This window comes from Pipistrellus kuhlii, unplaced genomic scaffold, assembly GCF_014108245.1.
Source record: "Pipistrellus kuhlii isolate mPipKuh1 unplaced genomic scaffold, mPipKuh1.p scaffold_m20_p_13, whole genome shotgun sequence".
In the NCBI taxonomy this organism is placed as follows: domain Eukaryota; kingdom Metazoa; phylum Chordata; class Mammalia; order Chiroptera; family Vespertilionidae; genus Pipistrellus; species Pipistrellus kuhlii.
The window spans coordinates 35,160,978-35,179,778 of NW_023425438.1; the positions used below are offsets into that span (position 1 = coordinate 35,160,978).

Genomic DNA, 18,801 nt, shown 5'->3' on the forward strand with positions numbered 1-18,801 from the left:
TGCAAATTCTCTATGGATTTGCAGAGTGACGTTTTGAAAGCCTGTTTTCCAGTTTCTCCATGGAATTTTATTTCTTGGGGAATCAGCTTATCCTCTTTCTCTCGCTCTTCCTTTCCTAACACCTGCATAGCCCTCCACCTCATTCATATAAAAAAAAATTTTTTTTTTAATAAAGGCTGTTGGGATAGGGATTCGGTTTAAACCACAAAGCTAACCGTGCCTCCAGCAAAGTGCTGAAAGTTTGGAGAAGAGGAAGGCAGTGACTCAATCACATTATATGCTACAAGCAACACTCCTAAACTCAGGCATATGGTTATTTAAAATAACTAAGGGGGAAGTATTGGAATTTGAAAGAAAAAAAAACTCTCCTTTACTTATTAATTGGCCCATTCCTTAATAATGTACACAAGAAACTATGAAGGACAGAAAAAGTAAGTTTTTAAATGCAAGATATTCAGTCTACATTTTTCTATCAACCTTACAAATGTGAGTTTGTTGAGTTGTCACTGTAAAATAAATTTATGTTCCTTTACTTTTCCCTTTCTCCTTTTCTACCTCTATATCCCAAGTTTTAAAGTTTTATCTATTTTCATTTTTATAGTATATATTTCCTCTTTCTAGATGTTCTCCTAAATGCTGCATTGTTTTATAATAATAATATGTTATTAATCAGAAAAAGACTAATTAAAGGCCCAATGATGAAGGTAAGGCTTCTGTGACTCTCTGGCCCATTGAAACATGATACAGGCTTCAGAGTCATCAACAAGTAATACAGTAGCAGATTATGTGAAGCAAAACTGTTAAACATAAAAGAACAAGTTGAAAAATAATATTTATAGTGGGATACATTAGTGTGACTTTCTGAGTATTTAAATGGGTAATAAAAAATGGAAGATACATATACCTTTTTAAAAGGCTGTGAACATCCTTAAACATTTATTATACTAAGACACAAATAAAATGCCAACATATTAATGCCAAAAATGTAAAATATATTCTTAGATGTTAAATATAAACAAAATAAAAACCATATGGTAATCCTTACTTCTGCCCACTTTCCTTGCCTTTACATAAAAATAAAATCAATGAATCAACCACTTAGAAATCTAAAACAATTTCTGGACTTGTGATTGATATAATAGGTTCAGAAATTCTGGATAAAATATGGTTTTAAAAATTGTAACATGTGGCCTTGTTCAAAGGAATGAGGAGGAAACCCTTATGTATAGGAAACAAAAATGGAATGCAAAATCTAAGCAGAAAGCTAAGCTGTGTGGGCTCCAGGCCTTGGGGGTCTGCAGGTCATTCTCCTGATACTGATCCAAACACAGAACCCCAGTCTATGCCTAGCAGTGGGCAAGAGCAAAGCCCCCTACAGAAATTAGGCTCCAAAGAGCTGCACCACACATTAAAGGGGGGTTGGAAAAGCTCTCAGTGACTCAAGGCAAGAGAATAAAGATATTATACCACCCAAAATGTGTCCATGACCATCCTGATCCCTGTGGCCCTGGCAGAGGCAATGAACATTCAACCCACCTACAGCATTCCTGCAGTCAACATCCCCCTCTGAAGATGGGCTCACAGTACCGAGTGGCAAACAATATAAAGATGGATGAAAGAAACAGGAGAGCAAGCAAGGAAAGAGAACCAGAGAACAATTTGAAGGAGAATAGATAATAAACACATTTAAAATGTGTAAAGAGATCAAACATATACTGAAGGGGAAGAATATTCAACAAAGGCAGATTTGCAGAAGAGCATAGTGTAAATTCTAGAACTGGAAAAGTTTAATTACTGGAATAAAACTTCAGGGGTGAATTAAGCAGAGTGATTAGACACAGATGAAGATGAAATGCATGAACTGGAAGAGAGAGATGAGGAAATCATACCCTACTCCCACCCCCACCCCCAACCAAAGCACCAGACCCAGATTTTTTTCACCCATGCTTTACCAGACATTAAGAGACAGATGGCCAATATCTGATATGGGTCCAGGTATTTTAGCCATAAGCATCTTTGTCATACATATCTTTTTTTAAATTTCTTTATTGACTACGGTGTTACATATGTGTCCTTATTCCCCCATTACCCTCTGCATCCCTCCCCTCATGCCTTCATCCCCCCCTGTTGTCTGTATCCACTGATTGTCATAAATAACTTGACCAGAAGCATTTTCACTGCAAACATCTTTGCTGCACAACTAATTGGCAGTAAGGCAATTTTGCTGTAAAAGATAAAAGATCTGGCTGATAGTTTGATGTGCATCTGACAGACTTAATGTTTTTAATCTACTTGTCACTTAGTCTCATTTGTCCATCGGTGAAGTTCTTGCAGTTACTCCCACTGTTGTATTATGTCTAAACCTTAGCCCTTGTAAAGGTCTATCCAGTGACGAGTACACCTGGCCTTAAAATAATGAAAATAACAACTACTATGAAGCCAGATTGCATACTATTCTAGAAAATGATCACACATCTCTACAATCCATCAAAATCAAAAGTTTGCCAAGCTACAATAAATATAAAAGAGGGGCTACTAATTCACAGTCTTTAAGATGTTAAAATCAACTATTTTGTTGGCAACTCATACCTTTCTTAATGAAGTAAGAAATTGCAGCAAAAAAAGAACTCTCTACCAAACAAGAAGACAAAACAACAAACAAAAAATGTATAACATTGTGAACAAAAGACTTCAAAGACAATATATTTTTATTTTTCACAGTAAAGTCTTTTTTATTTTGTTAGTAAATTTCTATTATGTCTTTTTTTAATTTTCCTTTTTAATTTTTTGTTTTTTTTATCTTTTCTGGTGAAATTGCCATAGGTCAGTTAATGTTTGCAACAAAGATGTCTATAGCAAACATGCTTATGGCAAAAATACCACACACAAGTATAAACACTGGAACCAAACCAACTAGGAAAAGAATCCTAGCTCTGTCTTAAAGCTGTGTGACCATGGTATGTAATTAAACATCTTCATGCCTTAATTTCTCTAATAATATGAAAATAATAGCAACTCTGTTGTGTATTGTTAAGAGGTTTAATGTGGGAAGTGGAGCATAGACCAGAACCTGATACACAGCAAACTATCAATGTTGGCTACTGGTATTAATTTATTATTATCATTATCACTATTATTAAATGGAGCAGCAGTTATTATAAAAACATCAATTGTCTTCCAATTAATATTTACTTTTAGTACAATCCAATAGGATTGTATTGAAAGTCAACAAAATAATTCTAAAGTTTATATGTAAGAATAAACATATAAGAATAGCCAAGAAAAATATGGAAACTTGCCCTAGCCAATTGTAAGATGTATACAAAAGCCCTGGCCAATTTTAAGATGTATACAAAGTAAATGAAACAATGCAATGGCTGGTGCCACAAAAGGCAAACTAAGCATTGGAACAGGAAAAGCAAAGTCCATAAACAGAGCCAAACACTTATGTTAGTTTAGCATAAAATAAAGCAATCTTTCTAATCAGGGAGGGGAGGGGCAGTGTATTATTCAAACAATGATGTTGAGACAACTGGCTAAGCACTTGGAAAAACAATTAAGTTCATTTTTATCTCACACCTTAAACCTAAACAAATTCCAGATGAAAAAGTAAAATGGGAAGATGAAATATAAAAATTCTAGAAGGAAACAAAAACATTTACATAGTTTACCAGTGGAGAAAGACTTTTTAAGCATAACACTGAATGGAGATACCATAAGGGAAAAATTTGAAAGTTTGAGTACATATATTTTTTTTAATTTTCTGGTTACCCTTACTGCAAAATCTAAAGGGAAACAGAATACTGGCAAAATATTTATAAGACATGTAACAAACAAAGAGCCAATAACTTCCATACATAGACCCCTCTTAAAAATCAGTAAAAATAAGTAAATAAATAAAAGATGACCACATGAATGGGTAAAAGATAAGAAAAAGGAATTTACAAGAAAAACAATGGTCAATAAGCATATAAAAAATGCTACCATAACCACGGAAAAGCAAACTGAAATAAGCTATCAAACTAACAAAGATTAACAAAAATACAGTGCCCAGGATAGGCAAAGATATAGGGGAAATAAGTATTTTTATTCATTGTTAGTGAGAGACCATTAAATCTTTTGAAAGTCAATTCTTTTTAAAAAAAATATTTTATTGGTTTTTTACAGAGAGGAAGGGAACGGGATAGAGAGTTAGAAACATCATTGAGAGAGAAACATCTATCATCTGCCTCCTACATACCTCCTACTAGGGATGTGCCTGCAACCAAGATATATGACTTTGACTAGAATTGAACCTGGGACCTTTCAGTCTGCAAGCCAATGCTCTATCCATTCAGCCAAACCAGTTAGGGCAAAAGTCAATTCTTAAAAATGAATCAACTGCTTTTATACATTTTTTTGCCCAGAATTTCAACTTCATCAAAAGGAAATGATTGGGAATGTTTACAAAGACTTGGCTATAAAATGTTCATCATAATACTACTTATGATAGCAAAAGGAGAGGAGAGTGAAAGAGTGGAAGGTAGGAAGGGGGGAGGGATAAAGAGAGGGTGAGAGAGAGAAAAAACAAAAACATTAAAAGATTAACAAAAAATATTTAATAGATATTTTGTCATAAAAATTATACTTTATTCCTAAACAGTTAAATAGTATTGTGTGAAGATGTAGCTTCATGTGTTAATAAATTACAAAGTGTATTTGGAGCTATTTCTGTTTCATACACAGACATTTGTATGCAGAGAGACTGAAAGACACACATGGAAATGTTAACACAAGTAACCTCTGACTGAGACCACTCTTCATTTTTGCTTTCTTCTTTCTGTATTTTCTAAGCTTTCTACAATCACATGCCCTTGTGTAATAAGAAAAAGCCCCACATCAGTTATTTAAAATTTAGTTTTAATTTTTTGTTAATGATTTAGGCTTAGTACACATCTTAACTTGGCATTTGGTTGGTTCTCCAATGACCAGGCTGCTCTTACTCCTGGCCAAGAAAATATCTTGGAAATCTTCACGCAAACTTTATTTATTCTGGCTGCACTTTTCCTACTTCAGTATTCAGTGTGTTGTGCCAAGAAAAGATCCACTTTCAATTGGAAATCCATTTGTGAGATTAGAATACAAAAAAGGAGACACGGGTATGAGCTGAGAAATGATCTGTTTTAATGAACAGTAAATTTTCAAAAATTGACTTTTTTTTACTAACACGATAATGAAAAACATGCTAGATTATCCCCAGCCCTTGTGTTGTGTGGAGACGTCTGAGATATGGCCATAAACCAAAGAAACTGGTTTTTAACAAACTCACTAATATTCAATTCACAAGCCATGTGAGAAATCAGATTCCTGGATTTATAGGCATCCTTCTTTTTTTTTGATGCAACATTTTATTTCCCAGCTTGATCTACAACAGAATTCACTGGGCATGGCTCTGGTTTACTTTTTGTTCACTCTCAAAGGATGAAACTTGGCCCCCTTTGAAGATCATTTTTCAAACTGAACATTAATCATGAAGGCAATTCTAGGCGTTCTAAAGAGCAGTTCAGCTCCCAGGAGGATGAGGGACAGTGCTCACTCACATATAGAATTCCCAGTGTGTTTGTTTTTAAAAATCTATACTTTATTGTCCAGAAACTATACTTTATCTTAGGCAACATCTGGGCCTGGGCTGCTGTGGGCACCCCAAAGAGATCACTGAAGTGCACCGATGGTGGCAGATGGGCAGAGAGAAGGAGAACACAAAGCTTACCACACAAAATCCTGTTGTTTCCTTTCTCCCTGGTTAGAGTGTTGCATCTGTTGGGCAAAGGTACACAGTGCAATTTGGATGCATACCTGGGGGTCCAAAGTCAAATGAAGATGATGGAATGTCACTTGGTGCAACTTAGAATGAAGACACAGGGGACCACTTCATCTGGTGGTTCCTAATCAGGCTGCACAGCAGAATCACCAGGGAGCTTTGCCCCAGTGAGAGCAGCCCAGTGGAGGAGCACTTACCTCGTGCCCTCCCCAACCTGTCCATCCCATTCTTGCAGCAGCCCAGGGAAGGAGGAGTTCATTGTAGCCCCGTTTTGCTGACATGGGAACTGAAACTCGGAGAGACGAAGTGCCCAAGGTCACCCAGATGGCCGGAGGTGGAAGTCATTTGGATCCCAAATGGTCTGCTTACCCAAGCTTTGGACCTCTTCTCTACATTGCTTCCAAAACACAACTCCCCATGGAGCCTTTGGTCCCCTGGCCCCCAAACACCCATGTCTGAGCACTGGTCCCTCACCAGCCCCGCTTGTTTTACAGACAGGAACCTCAGTGCCCAAAAAGAGCTTCTTCCTGAGGGGAGCAGAGCAAGTTCGCACAGTCCAAAGTTAACCCAGCAGCAGAGGGCCACCCTCTACGTTGCCCCTGCTCTATCAAGTATGCAGTTGCCTCCAAGTGCAAATTTTAAGCTGCACTCAGGCAAGCAATGGCTGGGGGAAAGATTTGCTTTGTGAACTTCCTTAAAATTCATTTTCCCCAGCCCTGCTGTCCTGATAGGGAAAGCTGGACCCCCTCTACTTCTGTACCACCTGGCTGGACTTTCAGGGACTTTGATAGGATGAAGGAGGAGAAAGTGATTAGCACAGAGGTGGGCCAGACATGTGGGAACCCCAGCAAGAGAAGTTAATAATCGATGCCCACTTATAACTTATATTAGTTAAATATTTGCTCAACATTCATTTAGGAGAAAAGTTGGGTACTGCTGAGGGAATGGGAAAAAAAGAGTGCTATCTGTGGTTTTCTCCTCCATGCAATTCAGCTCCGGCCCCCAACGTGCATACCCCAGCAGCTTAGTAACATCCACTGATACTCCAGTGCATGCCCAGGGTCTCCATCCCAGCTCTCCTCTTAGTTTCTGCGCAGGTTTGTGTTCTTTAAGAGCAGTCAGTATTTGCTCAATTCATGACCCTGATGGTGTGGAAGGCTTTAGCCATCTTTGCAGACTTGCTCCTCAATCCCAATTCCAAGGTAAAATCCTTCCAAACCTAATTGTGCACAGCTGCAAGAGTTTGAGTGTCAGGAGACACATACCTTGTGCATGAATCCCGAGTTCACTTCAACCAAGCAAAAACAAAGCTTTAAAAAGTGTATTTTCTCTTAGTCAATTGCAGCTGTCTTGAGTGCACCACTTATTCGGACCTCAAGCTTACAACATTTTTAAAGGTTGATATTTTGCTTAGAAGATAATTCGTAAGTTTTATAAATGTCAACAGTCAAGAATTTTCTGGTGTAGATTTATTGAGAGGATCAAGTATTTTGCAAGAGCCCTGAGCCCCATTATCTTCATTTCGTTTCCTTGCAATACTTAAAACTGTCCCGTTAATTTCAGATAGCGATGAATGCCATTGACCATGACATTTTGTATAATGTGATTCGAATTATGTAAAAAAATAAAATGCATGGAAAAATTCTGCATAGTATACCCCAAAGCATTAACAATGCTTATCACTGGCAGTTTGGATTGCCAAGGGTTCTTGTTTCTTTTGGTATACTTCTCTATTTCTGATTTCTCACACTAAACGTGTATTACTTTTATAACTAATAAAGCCTTAGCTAGCTTTTCTCAGTTGATAGTGTTGGCCTGTGGACTGAAGGGTCCTACGTTCAATTCCTGTCAAGGACACAGGCCTGGGTTGTGGGTTCAATCCCCAGTAGGGAGTGTGTGGGAGGCAGCCAATCAATGATTCTCTCTCATCATTGATGTTTCTTCTCTCTCTCTCTCTCTCTCTCTCTCTCTCTCTCTCTCTCTCTCTCTCTCTCTCTCCCTCCCTCCCTCCCTCCCTCCCTCCCTCCCTCCCTCTCCCTTCCTCTCTGAAATTAAAGAAGAAATTTTAAAAATCAACAAATAACACTAAGTAGGAGAAGCCAGGTTAGCTGTACTGAGGACCAATTCTAAAAGCTGGTATGCCCAGAACCGAGGGGGTCGGGAGAGGGGCAGTGAATCACCACCTTGTGTGGGACTAGGGAATGTGTAAACCAGAAAAAGACAATCCAGAGACTAGCAAGGCTGCTGGATCCCCTCCCTGAGCTCCTCTGGAAATGAACTTATGGTCCTAAACCTTTTACTTTCTCTCCTGGGGTCACCATGTAAGCTTGACCCTCACAGACACAGTGACCAAGATAACCCACTTTGTTTTCTTCTAAGGCTGTGCTCAGCTTAGAAGAGTCCTATATTGCTATTTATAGATACCATATTCTGAATCAACAGCTTTCCCACCCACTGCAGCTTAGAACTCGGCAGCCATCTACACCCCACTTTTGGAGTACACGATTTCAGTTATAAAGCCCCGCCAAGCAGAGTGGCTCAGGTGCTATGCCACTAGGCAAACCGGGACCCATTGAAACCCACATATAGGAATTAACCAGCATCTCTTTCTTACTCCAACCTGATGTCTTCCAGTAGCCAAAGCCGTTACACCCTGTCCCTCCTCTACCCACCATCCTATAACACCTCTGAACTTTCCTGAACATTCTACCAGTACCATGGGGGCTGTGAACCACCCCATAATATCTATAAGATCCTCTCTAAGGCACAAAAGAAAGATATAAAGCCATGATAGACATTGTACTGGGATTTCAAACCTTAACATTTTGGGCCAGATAATTCTTTGTTGGGGAGAGAGGGATGCCCTGTGCATTGAAGGGCATTTAACACTATCCCTGGTCTCTACTTATTAAATGCCAATAACACTCTTCCTCCAGCTTGACAACCAAAACTGTCTCAGCCATCGTCAATTGTCCCCTGAGGAAAAAAATCACCCCCATTGGAAAACCACTGCACTATCTACATGTCCACCAATCCTTTCTGGATAGATGACTTTCTTCTGGTCACTCCTATACCATGTAGCCCTGACACAATCCAGTTGATAAGTTGCAAGACCTACTCAGTTTGCATACACGTTCACATCTTGTGTTTTATAGGTGCCTCAGACAATAGCCCAGCAGTGCTCTGGTTTAGTAATAATGGTGACATGTGTCAAGCGCTTGTTAAGTGTTGAGCATTTAATCATTATCGCCTCATTAAAATTTACAATGACCTATGAAATGAGTATTGTCCCCATCTTATAGGTGAGAGCGTTGGGTCATGGACAGGGTTATATAGCCTATGGGTGGCAGCACTGTGATGGGACTCCAGAGTCCCTTAATGTGCTCATTGTTTTTCATCTTTCTTCAATCTGCTCCTAAGAACAGGAAAGGAAACCAAAAGCCATATCCACAGGATCTGTAATAAGCAGGAACGGGTGATTTAGTTAGGGATAAGCCAGGGAACTTCTCTGGAACCCATTGGTCAAGCTCATCACCTAATCTCATGGTCACTAGCTAGTGACAACTTCCAGTGAAACCTGGCAACAACGTCAGGCCAGGAAAGGAGTGGGTAGGTGTGGATCATATCTGTGGAAACAGATGGTGGCCAGCTTGGTTCTGCCATGTTATAGGCATCCCTCTGGCTTCAGCTGGCCACTGGAGGACACTGCAATGGCTATGCTATGTTCTAAATATTGCTCCCAACTTGGCTTCACCCACCTGCACTTCACTACCATCACTTCCCATTCTGTTTTGATTATTTTTTCTCATTGCTCCAAACTCAGAACCACTACTTAGCCTTTCAAAGTAGAAGTCACTCTCTCCACATTCATAAACTCAGCCTTGTCCCTTGGTGTAGAGTATAATGTCTTATAACAACAACAAATATCCATAGGCTTATTATCTCACCATCTATGAAAACTTTCCAGCTCACAGCCTGACACGTAGTACATGCCCAATAAATGTTAATTTCTGTCTACTCTAAGCAATGGATCCCCGTTAGCTTTGCAGTATATAACCTGCCCCACCTCCTCACGTTTGTGAATTGTCATTGCAGGAGCCCCAGGAGGGCAATCAACCATCTCTTTTCTGTCTGGGATTCCAGAAAGCTCAACCAGCTTTGAGTTTCAATATCATCTTATTTCAGGTTTTTGTACAATATTTGAGAAGCCTGACATTTTTTTTAAGCTGCCTACTTTTGAAGTCTGTGAAAAGGTAGAAACATCCAGCCTAACTTCAGCCTGTCTGTTCTCATTCAGGGACACATTCCCAAACCAGCTGATAATTTAGTGCTGAACAGTTATACTTGGCGCAGGGATGCCATAAAAATGCTCCTTCGACCCAGGGGAGATTGAGAGAAAGAGCAGGGTGAGCTCATTTAGTCCCCAACCTCCACTATTTTGTTCACAGTAGGAATGTAAACTCTTTTTTGGAGCTTACATCAGCTTTTGGAGAGTTTCAGCAAGCTCCCCCAGATAAAACAAAGGGTTATTTTTCTTTTTTCGTTTGGTCAGAAATAAATATTTATATCAAGAAAAGATTGCCAAGACTTGGAAAGTATTTGAATTATTTAATCAGCCCTATAAAAGGATTCACTGTGATTGGTGTTTGAATTGGCTAATGAATTTTAATCCTGGTTTTATCCCACATCCATTAGACAGTCACCAACTGCAGTGAAGAATTCTGGGAACTTCTTTACTGTCTGAAAAGAATTGCATTGGTCCAAGGTCAAAACTTGGGAATGTACACATTTGACTGTATGGTTCTGGAATGTAAGTTCATTATAGTAGGTCAGGGCCTGGACCTCATCACAGAGCTTTTCAACCCTGGACCCTTTTCATAGTAGATATACCTTCTACGACTCTAATCCCACTTTAACCTGCGAGAGTCTTGACCATTTGCCTCCAAAGTGGTCAGGTCTAAATAGACTCAGCTCTCGGGTGCTTCAGGCTACATCATAAAACAAGCTGTGCAATTATGACAATATAAAATGCTGATTAATTTAAATTACATCTCTAGAAAAATTAGCTTTGTTGACCTTGGCAAGTTGTTTCAATAAAACCTGAATTTGAATTGCAGCTCTGACATTTACTACTGATTCATTAACTAACCTGTCAGAGCCTGAGTTTCCCAAATTGTAAATAATAATGTCAAATGAGACCATAGGTATAGACTAAAAGTGGTCTAGAAATAGATCAGTGATTTTCAACCTTTTTCACCTCATGGCACATATAAATTAATTACTAAAATTTTATGGCAAACCAAAAAATATATTTTTTACTGTCTGGAAAAAAATAGGTATAATTTTGATTCATTCACATTGGACAGCTATTGTTGTGTTGGTTGTTGTCATCTTTTTATTTGACAATCTAAGAGAGAGGAGGTCAGTGACCTAGACTAAGTAGTCAGGTATTGTATATTTTTAAACTCCTATAACACACCAGTTGAAAATCACTAATATAGATACAGTTATAGATTATATAGACATAGATATATAAATATAGATATACTAGTAGATTAGGTATAGATATAGATGTAGATATAGATAGATAGAAATATAGTACAGGTGTAGATATAGGTATAGATATACATAATATATGATATGAATGTATGTGTCACTAAAAATTTTTATTTCCTAGGAATTCATAATGACTAAAAATATGTTAGGTTTGATAGAACAATATAATTAAGCAATCAGATTTTAGAAATTTTAATTCCTCTTATTTTAAAGCACACATTCATATAGACTATTGTAAAGGTATGGATGTTTGTGTAATAATGTGGAATAACATTTACTGAATGGTTATTAAGTGCCAAGTAACACGGTTTGCACTTTCATGCACTCTTACTCCCTACACAACCCCATGTAATGATATCATCATCACTGTTTACAGAAAACTTGTCCCCAGTCACCCACTAGTAAGAAGACCTGGGATTTGAACTCTGGTCTGCCCTGCCCCATTCTATGCCTTCTGCATTCATCCTCAGGGATGCCCAGCTCTCAAGCTTAGGGTGTTTGGCAGTTTAGCATAATGACATCCATAGTTCCCCAAATCCTTATTTAAATCAAGCTTCTGTTTGATTATCAGACTCATAGACAAACGCTTTAGGCTAACCTGTCATATGTATGCACTGAATTCTGAATACCTTTGGTAAAAGGCAAAGAACTTAACTTCTGGTTTCCAACTCCTGCCCCTCCCTAATTTTCTCCTAGTTGCAAACAAGCCAGCGCTGGTCTTAGCTCCCATCCCCGTTTGCCCAGCCCACTCGGTGCTAATGCAGTGAAATGGCTGCTGCCCCGTGGGCAGAGGATCTCGAGCCTCAGTCGTCCTCAGAGTGGACCATGGCCCCGTAAACATCACAGCACCTCAGGCTTTGGCAGAGGTGGCAGCAAGGCTGGCCTGGCACCTGAGCCAAGCGTGGCCCAGCCCTGAGGAAGGCTTTATGCCCTGCTTCCCAAGTGGACGTTCCAGGAAGGAGTCAGATGATCTGCATTATGGAAACCAAATGGCCCTCCTTTGTTTAGAGAGAGAGGGGGGAAAAGTCACTCATTTTTGTGGTGAAGTGAAAACAGGCTCCAAACCAAACAATCCCTCTCCGAGCAGAAAATGCCAGCTCCCTAGAGCTGGCCCACAGCTCGGAGGCTGATAAACTGATGCAAGGCTGCCTCAGGCCCATCCTGCAGCCCCGGCAAAGTCCCCAGTCCTCCCAGCCAGCTTTTCCTCTGCTTTGCTCCAGAAATATTTGGACTCCCAGGCAGGGAAGGAAAAGGAAAGGAGGGAGAAAGAGAAATGTCTACTTGACTAGGTCAATCTCGTTCTTTCCCTCCTTTCCTGGGATGGAGAGAGGGAGAGGAGCTGAGCAGAGAATGCCTCAGAATGATCATGGGCACTAACCACATGGACATGCCAGGCCCTGGTGTCTCCCGGGCATGCCACTGCAGGGCGCCAACTCGGAAGCCTCCTCAGTGTGACCCAGCTCTTCCCACAGAATGCAGCCAGGAGTCACGAGGCCTGCTGTGGCCGTTCTGTGGCCACTCCGTGGCTCTGTGGCAGGCTCCGTGGGCAGCGATCTGCACTCCCAGGTATTACCAGTTCATGCACAGTAGGGTAAGCCATGGCCAAAAGGAAATAAATGTAGTCAGCCATGCCTGTCCCAATTTCAGTTTATTCTCTAATACAAGCCTTCCTGGAATGGAGAGCCTGTTGGCAAGGGAAAACCATGGAGAATTCAGTTCTAGTCCTGGCATTGCCTCTGACTTGCTGTGCTTCGGGCTTGCCTCTCTGAGCCTCCATTTTGCATCTGGAAAATAAGCCTAATGAACTCCGTCTTAGTTCACAAGGTCACTGTGAAGGAGATAAAGCATGGCTGTTATCAAGAGGTGGCAATCAGACTGCCTGATATGGATCCCAGCTCCCAGTTTCCTGCCTTTAAAATGAAGGGACTAACATTTTCACTGATAGCACTCCAGGTTAAATTTGGTTATGTGATGTATGCAAAGCACTTAGAGAGCATGTACACACAGCCTGCCCAAGGAGTATCATTGTCATTATTGGCATTATAGATAAAAAAGACATTCTATATAATAAAGAGGTAATATGCAAATTGACCCTCACACCTCATAAGATGGCTGCATACGACCAGACAGGCAGGGGGGGTAGTGAGGAATGACCAAGCAACTGAACAACAGGCTGCATGGGGTGACCAGGCCGGCGGGGGTGTGAGGGACAGTTGGGGGCAACCAGACCAGCAGGGAGGCAATTGGGGGTGATCAGGCTGGCAGAGGGGGACAGTGAGGGGGATCATGCCAGTGCGAGGGGGCAGTTAGGGGCAGCCAGGCAGGCTGGTAGGTGAGTGATTAGGAGCCAGTAGTCCAGGATTAGGCCTAAACTGCAGTCAGACATCCCCCAAGGGGTCCCAGATTAAAGAGGGTGCAGGCTGGGCTGAGGGGACTCCCAATCTCATGCATGAATTTTGTGCACCGAGCCTCTAGTCCTATATTATAAAAGCCTAATATGCTAAGTGTCCAACCATTCAGCCAGTCTCTATGATGCACACTGACCACCAGGGGGCAGACTCTCTGACCAGTAGATTAGCTTGCTGCTGGGGTCCACTGATCAGGACTGGGCAAGATGGGCTGGACACACACTGGAGCCAACCTGCCTCGGTCCCTCACAAGCCTCTAAAATATTTCATCTAATTGATTTCCTTTCAATGTGCACAAATACATGCACCAGACTTCTAGTTTTGAAAATAATAATGCTCAGTTCAGGCACTGAGTAATCTGCTGTCATCAGATCCATAATTTCAGTCAGCACACCCTCACTATTCCACCAACATTCTGAATTTGCTAATGCTAGTTCCACATTGGAGGGGAACTTCCAAGAGCTTTCTGTTGCTCATAGGAAAAATCCCCAAAGCCCCACCATGGCCTACAAGGCCTCGGTCATTTGGTCCTGCTGCCTTTTCTAGCCTCATGTTAAGCCATCATCTCACTCCAATGCAACAGCCTTGTTGGCCCTCTTTCAGTTCTCCAGAGTCCTGGGCTCCTTCCTGCCCAGGATCTCTGCAGTGCTGCCTCTCTCCCACTCCATATACCCTCCCTCCTACCTCCTTTCCTCAGGGAGGCAGCTCCTGACCTTCCAGGTGAGAGCTGGCCCCCTCCGTGTCCTTCTTTGGTATCACCAAAGTTATAATTAAACTAGAGGCCCAGTGCATTCATGCACCAGTGGGGTCCCTTGGCCTGGCCTTCAGGGATTGGGCCAAAACTGGCCCTCTGAATCCCTCAAGGGGTCCTAGATTGCAAGAGGGGAGGGCAGTTCTCAGGTGACGCACCTCGGAATCAGGTCCCTCCTCTCTGCTTCCAGGTGCATCACCCAAGAACTGCAGCTGCCAAGTCACTGCAGCTTGACAGCTTCTGCGTTGAGTGTCTTCCCTCTGGTGGTCATTGCGCATCATAGCTACTGATCAGACAGTCAAACGGTCAGATGGTCACTTAGGCTTTTAGATAGATAGATAGATAGATAGATAGATAGATAGATAGATAGATAGATATTTGTATAATTACCAGCAGGTCAGCTCCTTGAGTGAGGTGCTTCAGTTCTTTTGTTCAGTGTGAGGCCTAGCACAGTGTCTGGCTTATGGTAGATATTCAAAAGAATATCTATATAATAAACGGCCTGTGGCCATAATGTGTGACGCTGTAACGACCAAAGGTTGGTCACCAGGTGGTTCACGGAGCACCTCTTGGTCCCATGGCCCACAGGCTCAGCTCACAGCAAGGCAGGCAGCAGGCAGGCAGGGCCATGTGGCAAAGAGAGCTCAAGGGGTGGGTGCCAGGTGGGCAGGGGTGGGAAGCACAACACAGGTCTGGTGGCAGAGGGGAGGCAGTATGCGGGGAAGGACACAAGCTGGGAGAAGAATTGAGGCAGAAAGTAAAAGCTGTTACTAAGGGAAAGAGCCAAATGGTTCAGAGCAGCCAAGGACTCTGACACTCAACACTGGGGAGAGAGGAATGAGGACCAGCCAGGCACAAATGAGCTCGAGAGGCCTGCAGCAGCAATGGCAGCAGTAAGGTCTGGTATCCTGCCCTCTCCCCACCTACACCTTCCAAAACTCCCCACCCCTCCATGGCACCTGCAGCATCAGCAGAGCATCATGGGACACTGGCCGTGTCCACAGAGCGTGTGAGGCGTCGCAGGGCGGCAGACATGGCCCTGATGGCAGACTAAGCCTAGGGGACCCCACATGAACACGATTTAATTGTGCATTGGGCCTCTAGTTTTTTAATAAAAATTAATGTGTTTAATAACTATCTCCCCTATAACTCCTATGAAGTCATGACAACAGATGTTGTTTCTCTCTTCAAAAGCTTGCATTTCTAGCACACAGTAGTCCTTCAATAAATATTTGCTGGATGGATTGGTGGATGGATGGATGAGTAAATGGCATGGAATAACTTCCCTAGCTTTTCATACTGATCATTTCCCTAGATATCAAGGGGATACTGTAATTGACCATTCTCTTCCTCTTCCTCCCATGAGGACATAGTGCTTAGCACTCAGACATGTCCTCTGACTCCCATCCCAGGTATGTCTGCTCCTCAAATCCAGGCATCGAAGGCATGGGGCTTACTAATCTCCCCTCGGGCAAGTGTTTAGTGTCAGCCACATTAAAATATCATTAAGAGACTTCAATTTCACAACAAATGCCAATAGTAGAGTATTGTCTTGCAATTAAACCTATGTCCAAACCCCTAATTCATCTTGGACCAATTTTCTTCCCATACAAATCTTTTAACATCCTATTTATGTCCTACCCTTGAACATACTTTTCATTTTGTTCTGTCTTTGCTCGTGTTATTCCTCCCACCAGAAGTGCCTCTTCCCCATCTCTCCCTGGAACACAGCTCAAGTTTTTTGTTCCCTGTGACCTCACCATGTCACCCATGAAATGAAGCTCTCTGTCTTCTGAAGCCAAATGCTATTCTGGCCTAGCCATTTTTTGTGCACTTTCTCCATGGATATGGCTTTCCTCTCAAACTAGACTTAGACCCAAAGCTCCCTTAGGACCAGTCTAATATTTTCTTATTTCTTCTCAGTTATGCCTGGTCTATGGTAAGAACTTGGTCTCTATTTGCTCATTGATTGACTCGACTGGTCATACAGGGTCAGAGACTCATATTTAGGCAGGAGGCCTTGAGTTCACACTAGTGACTTTTACAGCTCAAGATGCATTTCTATTTCATAGAGTCATTGCTTTTCTAGTGTCTCCCAGGACTTAGATAACAATCCTTGGGAGACTCTGAATTTGAAGTTATAAACTTGCCTCACTCCTCTTAATCCAGTGACTTCCCTTTTACAGATGAGAAGCCCTTTGCTGTGGAAGATACTCATTTGCTGTGCCCAGCGCCCATCTTAAAGGAAGTTGGCATGTAAGTTTCCACCAGCAACTAACCTCAGAGAGGAGCGAGGAGATAGAGGGGACAAAAAAAGAAAGAAGTGTCTATCTTCATTGTCATAGTGGGGCCTTTCTCTAGACTCCTCCAAGAAATGATGATGAACGATAACTCCAGTGAGCCAGGCTTCGGGATAAATGTTTTACAAAGGGTGTCTCACTCCATCTTCCAAAGTTTCTGACAAGATACTTGTCATCTTGAAGATACATCTTCCCAGTTTTACAGATGTGGAATGAGTGGCTGAGAGAATTTACTAGTAAGTAAAGCTTGCCCAAGGTCACACAGCAGTACATGAAAGAGTTGGGGCTCCAACTAAGTTCTGTCTGGCTTAATCACAGCTACTTCCAAAAGCACTCTCACACACATTACTTTGCCCTGTCATTATGATTGCCCTACCAGATAATTATCAACCCCGCAGAGATAAGGAAGTGCAGAAAGGCTAGGTGGGTCCATAGATGGTCAAGGCCCAGATTCAGACCATCCAAGGCCAAGCTCAGTACTCCTTCCCCTGTGCCTCTGTGGAGCATATGGTATTCACCCAGACTGCCGGATGCTCCCTAAATAATTTACGGGGGAAATGCCGTGATGGTGCAATTATAATAAGTGCTAGTGAAATGTGATGAGGAAAGAGTCACTGGAGAAAGAAGGAGAATTAGCACCCTGAACAGGAAAAGAAATTTGTGGGGACCAGAGAAGCAACGTCTGTGAGAGAAGACAAAACCTCTCCGTAGATGTGCCTATAACAGGCTGAAGACAAAATGGTGGCTTTAAGGGGAAAATGCTAAATTACAAATGTGGAATCGGTGGCTGAGAGAACTTAATTCATCTGAATTCTGCTTTCAAAATTGTGTTCAAATTGTAAGCCTCCAAACCTGGTTGCCTAACATGGGCCTGTGATTCATTCATTCTGTTGACTCCACAAATACCCCTATGCCCAGCCTGCAAAATGCAAGATCCTGATTCAGTGAATCTCATACAGATGAGGAGGTAGAAGGCAAATTAGTTCACCTATTACTGTACTTTGTTCACTGGATCGTAACAAAGCCACCTCCACCAGAATCAAATCGCTGAGAATCCAGATAACAACAACAGAGCATTAGGTTTACAGCTTGATCAGTTTAGCCCCGCTGACTGGGACCATTTTTTAAGAATCCTGCATCTTAGTACAATGTGACAAGTAAAGTAAATGGCAGCAGGCTTTGACCATTCGATGCAATTTGCTGCAATGCAAGAGAGGCTGAATGCACTGCCTTGATATGGCAACCAAGTGTATCTTGATATCTCCCTGGAGCTTCAGAGGTGGGAATGGCCCTAGAGACCATGCTCCTTTTGCAAAGGAGACAGCTTAGGCCCCAGGGGAAGAGACTACAGTCCAAAGAGTAGTTGTGAGCAGAGCCCATAGGGGACCAACGTGTCCATTTCTCGGTCCCTTGCACCCCATGCTGAGTGTCTCTGGTTCCCTTGTTGTCTTTGCAGGAAAGCCGCACTCCAGGTCAGCATGAACGACGGTCTGTCTTTCATCTCCAGTTCTGTCATCATCACCACCACACACTGTGTAAGTCACCGCCTGTCCGTTTGCCAAAGGCTTCATTGTCGTTCTCATGTCCCTGGTTTGCATTCTGTTCTCTGAATTTTCATCCCGACACTGCTAGGCCAGATACAGGCTGGGTGAGGAGTGTGCTGCACCCCAGAGTGTGTCAGGAGTCCCTGTGTCTGGCTTCTCCAGGCTCCCTATTTCTGTGACTGTGGATGAGACCTGAAGGCACTGGCATGACCAGATGGCAAGACAGGCCAGTGTCTGTGGAGTAGTGAGGGGTGATGTCTGGATGGAGTAGGTTTGGGAGAAAATGCAACAGAAAGAAATTGGACAGCATATACAGAAATCTTGTCTGAAGGAGTTTTTCACTAAAAGGGAGCAGGAAAATGGGGAAGTCACTGAAGAAAGATGTATAAAGAGAGTCTTATATTTAGAATGAGAGAAATTGCAGCTTGTTTATATGGCTATG

General features: G+C 42.1%; 1 protein-coding gene across 1 annotated transcript in view; it reads left to right on the plus strand.

The window, feature by feature from the left end:
* Positions 1-18,801, plus strand: part of ANTXR1 (ANTXR cell adhesion molecule 1) — a 206,561-nt gene that overhangs the window by 82,707 nt on the left and 105,053 nt on the right. The window contains exons 11-12 of the mRNA XM_036435582.2: positions 16,702-16,771; positions 18,272-18,350. Of these exons, the coding sequence (XP_036291475.1) occupies positions 16,702-16,771; positions 18,272-18,350 (149 nt within the window). The remainder of the gene's footprint in view (positions 1-16,701; positions 16,772-18,271; positions 18,351-18,801) is intronic.